The sequence below is a fragment of the Glandiceps talaboti genome, chromosome 4, assembly GCF_964340395.1.
Source record: "Glandiceps talaboti chromosome 4, keGlaTala1.1, whole genome shotgun sequence".
NCBI classification, from domain to species: domain Eukaryota; kingdom Metazoa; phylum Hemichordata; class Enteropneusta; family Spengelidae; genus Glandiceps; species Glandiceps talaboti.
Genome location: NC_135552.1, coordinates 23806107 through 23818856, shown reverse-complemented (window position 1 = coordinate 23818856; position 12750 = coordinate 23806107). Strand labels below are relative to the sequence as shown.

The window sequence follows — 12750 nt, the reverse complement described above, 5'->3', positions numbered from 1 at the left end:
TATAGCCCAGCGACATGGTTGTCTGACTTGACATACTGGCTTGACAGTGTAGCCCAGAGACTTGGCTATCTGACTTGACATACTGGCTTGATAAGTTGATAGCATAACTGTTCTAGTTAAATAGTTTCAAGCCAGAGTCCAGTCTCTAGGCTATGGTGCTTTCTAGAATGCCATAAAATCTTGATAACTTTTTGACATGAAAAAATATAATGTGGCAACATTCAATTATTCAAAATAAATTTAGTCTTCATATTTTTACACATTTCCGGTACATGTACAATTACACCTGTTATTTATACCTACAAAGATCTATTTCCGTTTTTACTGTTTTCTATTTCTGTTTTTGTGTGATTTTACCGATTTCCTGTAAATAAATTTGTATTGACATAAATAGTGCACACCACACTAAATGCAAATGTAGATTCCCACCAACACAATATTTACACAGTGCTGGGTTATGGTGATTTGCATAGAGGTGATAATGAATTTACCATGAAGTTGGGAAGTCTGTGAATAATTAGACTTTGTCTAAGAAAACTTGGAAATCAATGAATTATTTCTTATTACTGATCAAAAAGTTTCTGTTTAATTGCCGTTGTAAAAAAGTGATGCCAAGTATGACTGGACTGATTTCTTTTTTGAAAATTATACAGAACACAGACACTTATCAGGCTAGAGCGATGGGAAATGTCTCCCACTGTGTACTGGAATGAATTAAAAAATTTTCTTTGATTGAATACTTACTATTATACTGTATTATGTAAATGTTTTGAATATTAGGTGACAATAAAAAAAAGAAAAAAAAAGGAAAAAAAAAGAAAAAAAAGAAAAAAAGAAAAAAAAAAGTCTGTGAATAATTGGTCAATAATAACATTTTTCGATCCATTATATATTTTCAATCACTATCTAGCATTTAAGCAGCTAAACAGTCCACCAAAAAAGAGACAGTAATAAATTACACTATTTATTAAATTATTACAACCAGTATAATACCCAGCTATCACAGTAAAATTCTACAATCTTAGGGATGATTACACAATGTCACACAATCTCAATACATAGTTTGTTCATTATGGGGGGGGGGGGGGGTCTGGTGTCATTTGATTGCTCAACTCCATTTTTGCACTTCTAACCAAATATCAAAACTTTCATGCCCTCACTGATAACAAGTTCTGTATTTACTACTGAGATGTTAAGTTGATTAAAATTTACTTCTAATGTGATATACAGTGTTGGTTTATAGTGTGTTTACCATCATGTTTTTACACTTCATTAATCGACTGCTACAATTTTCATTTTGGTTTACATCAATCATACGTGTTGATGTCGCACTTGTGAACGTTCGTTTAGGGGGAGGGGAGAGGGTTTTTTGTCCTAAATGAATGAAGTTTGTTTACTGAGCTTGTGCGACATTGTGCAATCGTCCCTTAGCTGTCTTGTGTGATTTGTTTTGAACCCTCACAGATCTCTTAAATTCATATCTCAATCTTGGACAACACTAACACTATCAATCTGAGACTAGAATACAAACTGTTTATTCACTCAAAATGTCATGAAAAGTAACTAAATTATTCACAATCACCACAAAGGACAAATATATAACAGCTGATCGGTGTAATCAAATATACACTCACAAACATACACAATGATGCATGTATGTGTGTACATAGGTACTTTACATGTCATGTTATGCAACTAAATTAGCATTGTCAAATAATAAAGCACTCCTTGAGCAACATTTGTCCAAACTGTTAGAATGTCTCTATGTAGGAATAATTTTCAAACATCGATAAATCTATTAGTATTCACATTTTAGGACAACATAGTGTGCTGTAGGTGGATATGACGTACATGCCTACATTTGAATTTACATCTAGAAACTGACTCAGTAATACTGCTACTCAGTCTCCCACTGGTTATGTCAACATTGATAAATACAAATACAAATTCACATGAAATTGTTGGAGAAAATTTTCAATTACGAATTTGTCAAATTAAAATCACACAGTATAAACTGAATTTGAATCGGTTTAACTGAATTGATCAGTTTGATTCGATTCGAAATCAATTCATATGGGGACAGGGCTCATGTAGCTATTTCTGTTCTCAGTACACTATGTACATTGACTATCTCTAAGAAAGTTGGATAAAGGAAATTGTGATGCAGTTGTTGAAAATAGCCACCAAAAATAGAAAAACATATTTTTACCACCCACTGGCATTAATATTAGAATTATGATGTCACAATGTCATTTGACATTTTCAGTAAAGAGTCATTAGTCTGCTTTGATGAAATCATGGCAGACACGGAAACTATAAAACTCTTCAGAATTTATTCTGATTATTTTTATGTAGAACACAAAACAGTTTACTGATAAATTGGCGATCAATGATAATTTCTTACATTCATATACTGTATTATTAAGTGAGTATAATTCAAAATGACTCAAGTGAAAGAAACCCTGAACAGACAAATGGCACAGACATCGTCATCATATACTATTCATCAGAATATTGAATGATTTTATCAAGCAGTTTATGCACCCTATAACAATACCTAACATATATTATATGTGTACTGCGTGGCATTATTTACTATGATCACTAAAAATAGCACTCTAGCAGGTAAAACACGAAGAACATCTTGCTAATAGTAAGGTGATATAGATTTATATTGACAGCTTAATAATGTGTTGTTCAGACCTAAATAGTGATTGTGATTTATTAACCATGTAATTACCACAGATGTTGTCGTACATGTATTTATTACCCTTTCTACCTGGTTGACATCTCTCATCACTTTCAGCTGATATCCGTGCTTGTATTGTAATATTAAATGCATACAATTTTCATGTCTGAACACTGTATATTGTTAGCCTGTTTATGGCGCTTACGATATATTCCGTTCAATTTCTCATATCCTCAGAGGATATGAGAACGGAATATACCGTAAGTGCTATAAACAGGCTAGTATATTGCAGAAAGCTGGCTGACAAATCTCAATGCTATAAACAGGCTAGTATATTGCAGAAAGCTGGCTGACAAATCTCAATGCTATACAGCTACCATGGGTACTTGTAATAAATACATATGTTTATATGTTGTATTGTAGAAGGCTATCTCAATGCTATACAGCTACCATGGAGTACTTGTAATAAATATACATGTATAATGTATTGTAATTTGGTGAAGGCTGGCTGACAAGTCTCAATGCCGACAGCTACCTTGGAGTACTCGTAATAACTACAAAAATGTCTATGTTTTATTGTAAAAGACCATCTCAATGCTGACAGCTACCTTGGAGTATTTGTAATGTTTTATGTTGCCTTTGTAAAAGGCTGGCTGAATGCTTACACCTACAATGGGTACTTGTAATAATATATACCTCTACATTCCAATGTTCATGTCTATACATTGTATATTAAATTTTTTATGGGAGGTTACAGAAGCTGGCTGACAAAAAAACACAAAATCTACCAAAATTGATCTTCACGGACAAATGTTTGATCCTTCTTGAAATATTGCTTTATTAAAGTAACTGTCAGTAAATTAATGATGTTACCTTGGTTCTACACACAGGCACTCAAATCAATCTGTATGATTTTTAAATAGTAATATCTTATAAAAAATCATACAGATTGATTCAAGTGCCTGTGGTTCCACTCATGAGTATTTGAGTTAAATTTTGTATAATTTCAAATTTCAGATCACCACAGGACCTCCTGACTGCCCAAAAAACGGACTACAGGCAAAAATGGGGTTACTGTAACCCAACCACAATATTAGCATGGTGTATGCATACAAGATTGTGATTACACAATCTTGAGTAAATTTGAAAATCTTACTAAATTTAGAACCATTTATTTGTGATGTTCTCTCATGAACATACTCTAGCATTTTTGATTACATATATACACATAAAGATTAGTTATATATACATTGAATTATACATATTTGATTACATATTAGAATGTTGACAGATTACAGACTAGAAACTGTCATTGTTTTTATGTATCTGCCCTTCTTTTTAATCTGTGATTGGCTCTTGATTTTTGATCTGTGTTTATTGTATTCCATTTTAATGTGTAATGTGCCCTTCTTTTATTCATTGTTATACAATGAACTGCCTATTTTGTGACAATAAACATATATTGTATATACTATACACACTATCCTGACCATACAAATTTTCCAGTTCAAAGAAGCAATTGGCTTTTATCTGTGAAGCAAGGCAAGGACAATTGTCTTAAGTGTTTACAATACCAGGGTTATATGATTAAAGAGTGTAAGAAACAGAAAGGAATGGTCTCTTGACAATAGTATCAATGGTCTGACTTTGTTATGTGAATCCATCAACACATTATTTTCTACTTGTAACTGCCTACCAATAGATGTGCAGGACGTTTGACTTTGTGCAGACGTGCAGGACACTTGTCCTTCCCCGTCCACTTATATTCTTCAGTTACGATGGTCTGGAATGGCATTCCGGCATAAAACATGATTGGTCTAATACATAATTAGACATACTTAAATCATACAATCAGGTCACATGATGAATCCATAATTAGGTGTCATCGTGAGAGTTTTTACTGGCAAGTATATGGGGAAATGTTACCACGGCCCATGTATACATGCAAGATTCTATTCAAAGTTATATCAATGTTTTGAACACCTTATGTGTGTGGTGGGCCCAGGGCAGTAATACCAGCAAAGGACTTTTAGTACGAGGAAGGACATGTGTGTGGTGGGCCCAGTGCAGTAATACCAGCAAAGGACTTTTAGTACGAGGAAGGACATGTGTGTGGTGGGCCCAGGGGAGTAATACCAGCAAAGGACTGTTAGTACGAGGAAGGACGAGTGAAATTCAAAATCTAAATGTCAGTTACTACTACTAGTTCATGAGTTAGGATAGTACTAAGCGGTAGTAGCATTAGTCATTCAAATTCACGTTTACAAGTAGGCTAACTTGTAACCATTCATTATTATCCTGACATGTATAATTTATAAAACTGTTTATAAGAATATATTGAACATAGCCTAAACTGGACATATTGATGAATATACGAAACATCTACTTGCTTATAATATTTGTAAGCTGTGACATGATGGGTTCAGGGCTAATTAGAGACAGTTTGATGCAAGAAATATTTAAAAATTATATTCATTTTGAGTTGATAAACTCATAAAATCATTTTCCATTTTGAAAAATCATAAAATTGGCAAAATACAATACACAGCCTTTAAAAATTGAAAATAATGAAAAGATTTTTACAAATTGACACGATCATAATATTTGTCATTTGCATACAGTACTCAATACCCTTCTAATTTCAAAAACATATTTAATAAAACAACACAATTTGAAAAAAACCCACAGAAACACACACTAACAAAAAGAAAACAGAAACAAAGAAGACTTATCTGATAAAATACAGTCAATGCTGTTAGACTGTTTAAAGAATAAATAACATAGATATCTCAATAAGTTTTGGAATTACACAAATTAGATAAGCTGGGATTATGTAAGTTGGTTGCAAACAGGACTACAAACAACATGTCCCCCATATACAGTGATGTATTTGTACATATAGTCTAGATACTTCCCAGGCTATCTGGCTTGATATATTATTTGCCAGTCTGTCAAGTGAGATAGTTACCTGCTGTCAGAGTCAATGAAATGAATAAATTACTTCCCACTAACATCAATTTTAGTATTAATTTGTAACAATACATGAGAATACAAATATCTCCTCTGCACAGAGGAGATATTCCAAGACGTACTAGCACCAAGAGGTGTTGCTTTTAGCACAAATATGTGCTCTGGCTTGAGAGAATGAAATGTCTTGGCTGTTGTACATACATCGTGGGAGATTACAGGTAACACTGTAGGGGAGGAATTTATCTATTTTTTGTACTGATTTACATGTAACATTCTGCATTAATATGAAGGGGAAGGCACAGTCACCTAGGACTCACACCACTTTATACTGGTCTGAGGATAGGATAAAATTTGTAGTATTTAACGTGATTATACAACCAAAAAGTTGTGGTAGTAAATTTACATGGTGTTGACTTGTATGAACACTGCAGTGAGGATGGATTTTATAAACATTTAAGTATAAAATAACTGAACATTTGAGTCAATAAAAGCTTATTGAGTAGTGGTGTAGTATGAATAGAAACAAATAAATTCTGTGTCAATTAAAGTACGATAGGTATAGTATCATGCCGATAACCTCTTAGGCTCTTATCTTATGCTTTGTATATAGTCAAGTGCTGTCTTGCATTTAGTACAATTTATCCTACTGTTTATAAAACCCTTTATTTTATGCATAATTTCACTTATTATAATCATACAACAAGGCTAGTAAAAGTTAGATAACACAAAATTTTGGTTATGTAATTTATATATCACTGCAATGATGAATACTTGATAACACACAAGTAAACCTGTGGAAATGAAATATCCAAGAATGTGCATTATGGGTTCCTTCCATGCAAGACCATTTCTTAATACTATTTCCTGAGAATTAAAATTGAAATTCACTCACATACAAATTGTATTATTAGCTTATTTGTCAGGATAGATATTGCACTTTCATTATTGACAAATACAAATACTGGTACCTCTCAGTCTTCATTCCCAAGATTTGGTGGTGTCTACAAATATCATAGAGTTGGTAAATAGCGTTTTCAACATCTGTAAACTACTATTCACTTTTGATGATTAAAGAGCCTAATATTGAATTAAACTAATACCTTTCTTTAGATGATAATTGTAGTTTTGACACTCACCTACAGAAATTTCGGGAGTCAAATACCTTTGTTACCAGTACGACGACAATATGTTAAAGTTAACACGTCAAACTGCATCCACATTCAGTGGGGGTGTATGTCTGAACGAAGCTTGACAATTTCCCCCATCCTGACGTTTTAATGTGCAGCAGTGCGTAGGTACGTAAAGAATGACGTCACACCAATGGGATTTCGAGATAATTTTAGTGTTATTGTTACCTGCAGTCAGAGTCAATGAAATGAATAAATTACTTCCCACTTATTCATTTTAGTATTAATTTGTAACAATACGTGGGAATACGAATATCTCCTCTGCACAATATCATTATCATGAAGGTACACTACACTGTACACAGCTGATATTTAATAATTGTGATGATGTACTATTGTATTAAAATTTGTACGAAGAAAACGGAAGATTCTCTTCTGTGTCATATCCCTATACAACGTCTTTAGACATCATTATATAATTAGGGTTACTGCCTACCTTTTATGTGTCATCGAGTTTGCGTCTTCATTTCAAAATTGGCAACGCGGTATATATTATCACGTCTGACACCTTTACGTTCCGATCGGCGTTTTTATATTGAACAGCGCGAGGCAGCACGTACGTGGGGATGAAGTAGTTTACACAAGAATAGCTGCGTGAGTTACGATTTGGTGTTCACGCGTGGCAGAAGGTTGTATAGTATAGTGGTGAACGAAAGCATCAAGCAATATCTTCTGCATAAAACACATTCACCATTCATGTGCCGACAAACGTGCATTTGAGAAGTGTGATAGATACGAACTGAAAACACGAGATCTGATCGTGTGGGGCCTGCTAGGTGAGAGGTCAAACGGACGATCTACATAACACATATGTAACAAGTCTCATATTGGTCTCGCACAAGTGATTTCTCCCCAACGTGATGTAACGAGAGTTGCATATTTGACAACAGTGTGCATGATTGTGTTTTGAAAATGAACTGAAGTGTCACGAGAAACAGATAATTTGATAGACCAGACCACTACAATGGATTTCGGTGAAGAAGAACGACTCGATTACATTTCGAGAGAAGGTAAGCTTATTTAATAGACGAATTATGGACAGCAGCACGAATGTAGACGACTTGATCGAGACGATTTCTTGTGGATATATTTGTGATCACTGATACACCTGTTACTGTATGTGCACATATTTGTGATCACTGATACACCTGTATGTGCACATATTTGTGATCACTGATGCAACTGTATGTGCACATATTTGTGATCACTGATGCAACTGTATGTGCACATATTTGTGATCACTGATGTGCACATATTTGTGATCACTGATACACCTGTATGTGCACATATTTGTGATCACTGATGCAACTGTATGTGCACATATTTGTGATCACTGATGCAACTGTATGTGCACATATTTGTGATCACTGATACAACTGTATGTGTACATATTTGTGATCACTGATGCAACTGTATGTGCACATATTTGTGATCACTGATACACCTGTATGTGCACATATTTGTGATCACTGATGCAACTGTATGTGCACATATTTGTGATCACTGATGCAACTGTATGTGCACATATTTGTGATCACTGATACACCTGTATGTGCACATATTTAAGATCACTGATGCAACTGTATGTGCACATATTTGTGATCACTGATGCAACTGTATGTGCACATATTTGTGATCACTGATGCAACTGTATGTGCACATATTTGTGATCACTGATACACCTGTATGTGCACATATTTGTGATCACTGATACAACTGTATGTGTACATATTTGTGATCACTGACGCAACTGTATGTGCACATATTTGTGATCACTGATACACTTGTACATGCACATATTTGTGATCACTGATACACCTGTATGTACACATATTTGTGATCACTGATACAACTGTATGTGCACATATTTGTGATCACTGATGCAACTGTATGTGCACATATTTGTGATCACTGATACACCTGTATGTGCACAAGTTCTGGGTCTTGAAAGCAACATGGAAGCATCAAACGTGTTGTTTGATATTTCCATATGTAAATTTACAACCAGAATCTACCAATGTACCATATGATGAGTTTTGAAAATGAAGGAATCTGCCAAATGAAGTATGTACCAAGTGTAACATAATAATGTTTTCCATAGTATACAGTAACAAGCTACATGTAATAATTTACATTCATGGTACTATCAAATGTATCATTAGGAGTACATGGATGGGGACACTACCATTTGGAATACAATCCAGTCATGCCCTAATATTATGACATGTGTATGCTAACCAAATCTGCACAAAATTATTCATCCAGACAATGAACTACACTTGTGCAAAAATGTTTCAAAGAAATCACCAGTAAATGCAATTATTTTTGCCTATTAAAGGCTATAAACGTAACATTTTACTTCATCAAAGTGCTTGGATCATAGTCTAGTTCCTACGAGTAACTACCATCATCTCCACAAATTGACAGGCACTTGCAATTGGTTAGTTCGTTTAGTGAAAAGCTCATTAACCGATTTCCACCTCTCCAGCCTGAATCTAAAATCATGTGGGGATGCGATAACGTCATCACGTTTATATGAACGCAGTCGGTAGTAGCACAGATTTCTGTGTTAGAATAATGACTATCCCTATGTGTGAGTGGAGATGATGGTAGTACCGTAATTGTAACACATCGTATAGAAACTAGAGTACTTCGATCATAGCAAGTGTTTTGTATTGTTTATCTGCCATCCTATGAAAGATGAGGTGTTGATATTTTTAAAAATTAAATTCACAGATTCCACAGTCAAGAAACCAGTACGTATATCAGCTGCCTTGATAGCTAATAGGAATCTACCACCACATGTTGCAACTGGGTCACATGATAAACTGTAAGTGTTCAAATCTATTAGGGTAAGAAAAGTTAAGCTGGTTTACTTTCACTGAGTTGAAGGTAACTGTCCTGGACTAGTTTCAGGCCTTTATAGCATCACATTATTTTTTTTTTTTATAGAAGTATGGTAGAGAAAGCCTTGAAGTTGTATTCTGTTTTAGTATAGCCTGTCTACTGGTTGAATCAGTGATGCCGGTATGCTCAGTTTTATTCAGAACAATTGATCGTCACTGATTTAGCCAGCAGAAGGACCTTTCTTGGTGCTGAATTTCGTTAAGTTGACTTGCCTTACTGTGAAAATAACAGTAGTACATTAGTCTACATTGCCTCATGTGAATTATGCTACAAACACATTGTACACTATAGTAGTTCATTGGAATATAGGGGAAACCTATTGACTTGAAACAGTCTAATGATATCCAGGCTAATAACTCCAATAAGTAATAAAAGTATAAATGATATATTTGTCTTGTGTCTTTCAGGATAGAACGTTTGATGAAATTAACCCATGTCAGACTGGACAGGGAAAATATTTCTGAAATTGACAACCTTGAAATGCTTGGACCAGTTACTAATCTCTATTTACAAAGTGTAAGTTTATCTTTTAAGTATGTATTCCCACCTACCTTTCAAAAAACAGTGCCAGATTCTGGCATTTTAAGTGTGGGAAAATTCACAACAATATACACACAATGTATCTTTCATCAAATAAACTGGCAATGTTCGTAACAAATCAGAAATTGGAATATTACCTAGTCAATTTTAGCAGTTCAAACCACTGCCTGCACACTTTGATAGCATTTAGTTTGCAACTCTAATTTCTGGTTCTGTGTTTTCTTCCAGAATACTATATCAGTGATAGAAAACCTAGAGAGTCTTCATCACCTACGGTTCTTGACGTTAACTGGTAACCAAATAAAGAAGGTTGAAAACCTGACTATTCTGACAGAACTCAAGTTCTTGGACCTCTCAGAAAACAAAATAGAAGATTTTGATCCCAGTGAGTTAGCAACATGAGACATCTGTATATTTATATATGAAGTCCTTTTGCATGCATTTATCAAACAAGTAAAACAAGAAAGCATGTCTGTACCAGAGTCTCCGGAAACCCATTGCATTAACATTGAAAAGAAATTGTATCTTACTTGTGTCAAGGCAGCTGTACTTAATTCTGTGTTTCTCATTGTAACACCTTAAAGATGATGAGTCGGACAGTCAGTCGGTTGCTCGATTAGAAATGTTTAAAAAGTAAAAAAAAAAAAAGTAACTAAATGTGTACATATTGGTGATACTGTCATTTCACTTATGTATTTTGCTACAGGTGAACTACCAAAGCAGCTGTTGATTCTTAATATGAAAAATAACCCATGTACATGGCTACCAGGTTATAGGTGAGTATTGGTTTGTCTTATTGCAGGTGACATATATAAGTGTTTGTGTGCTGAAGGTGGATTTCAGTGCATATGTAAATATCTATGCATTTATGCCAAATTTGCTCCTTGTGTAAGTGTGAAAAAACTGCATCCAAATTTTAAAGCATTAGAAAAAGTATAAACTAAATTTGTCCATGTGATATCATTTTAGCAATGGTGTAGCAGTGTTGTCAAAAGTCGACAATATGTTTACATAATCATGTGATACTATTTCATGGGAAAATTTGCAGGACTATTTTTACTGATGTGGCACAAGTACATGAACTAGCCTGAAGTTGAGCCAACAACACTTTCATGTACACTGTTTATGTTTGAAAACTATGCCACTAGAGGGCGCTGTTTTTTATTGTAGGGTTTGGGCGTTTTACTTGATGTATAATTCCACACTGCTTTTTTACTACTTTTTTCAAAACATGTACAGTTTTTTTGGTATTTATATATTCTATCATGTTTCCAACTGTGATTAAAGGGCCAAATGTCTCCAAGCTTTACCAAAACTTCAGCAGCTTGACAACATCAATATTACTAAGTATGAAAGAAGAGATGCTGGCTGTGTATTATCAGACAGTGAAGATGAGGATGATGATGATGATGAGGAGGAGGAGGAGGAGGAGGAGGCAGAAGTAGATGATGGTGACTGGGGAGAAAATTTAGACAAAAAAAAGGGGCAGTCCTACAGTGAAAATGACAATATCGAAGGTAAGGTGTATGATGTTGGGTTGATGTTATGATACAGTTCATTCTTTCAATTTACAGCAAATGCCCAGGTTAAATAAATGATTATGGTTTAAGTATGAAAAACAGTTGTGTGACTGAGCTACAGAAAAGGTTAGTGCTATCCAGAACAAATGAATAATGAAGTGGCTCAACTCGTAGCACTGGGATTAAATAATATATGTGTACCTCTAATAACATAAAGTTCTCTTTTTTTTAAATTTGAAATTTAAAAATAAGTGTTTTAGATATCTTATTTCTTTCATTTCAATGTTTCAGATGTTTTCAAAATGTCGACCAAAATGATCCAAGATTCTCGAGCTCGTCTGAAGACTTATTTAGCAGAACACAAAGTTAAAGAAGAAGAGTTAGAAGAAGTACGAAGTCAGTCAAGACTTACTGATACTGACAGTCCAAGATTAACCAGTAGTAATCTATCTAGGGTCAGTTTTGATTCTGAATGTGGTACACCAACACCAAGGTAGTCATAGTAACAGACAGACAGTTTTCAGTATAAGAGTGCAAGATTACTGTCATTTGGTGACACTTCCTCAATGTCTTAGCTTAGGGCAGCTGTGATAAATTCTATGTTTCTCATGACCTGTCCGACCTTACATTTCTTCAGTGTGGCAAAATAATAAAAATGATGCCCTCTATGGCAGGATTAGAAAAAAATCACAGTGTGATTCAGAGCACGTACACGTGGTATCTGAGCAAAAATTATTGTTTTTTTGCTGAAATTTTAGATATAAGTGGTTCAAAGTTTCCTTCTGACTTTAATTGTCATTTCTAAGTTGTCCAGAATGTTAAAGTATGATTTATGATTTGAAAGTATCACCAACATGTACATATTTACTTATTGAAATTTTTTTTATACAAATATTTAACCATTTTTAAGGTGTTATGCCGAGAAACATAGAATTAA

At 34.3% G+C, this 12750-nt stretch overlaps 1 protein-coding gene across 1 annotated transcript; it reads left to right on the top strand.

Annotated features, from left to right (window-relative positions):
- The first annotated feature begins 7732 nt into the window (after nt 1–7732).
- On the top strand, nt 7733–12389 carry LOC144434696 (uncharacterized). The gene is made up of 7 exons (XM_078123212.1): nt 7733–7856; nt 9583–9676; nt 10161–10269; nt 10522–10678; nt 11000–11069; nt 11581–11810; nt 12105–12389. The coding sequence occupies exons 1-7, from the start codon at nt 7811–7813 to the stop codon at nt 12308–12310; spliced, it is 912 nt and encodes a 303-aa protein (XP_077979338.1). The 5' UTR covers nt 7733–7810; the 3' UTR covers nt 12311–12389.
- The last annotated feature ends 361 nt before the right edge of the window (nt 12390–12750 follow it).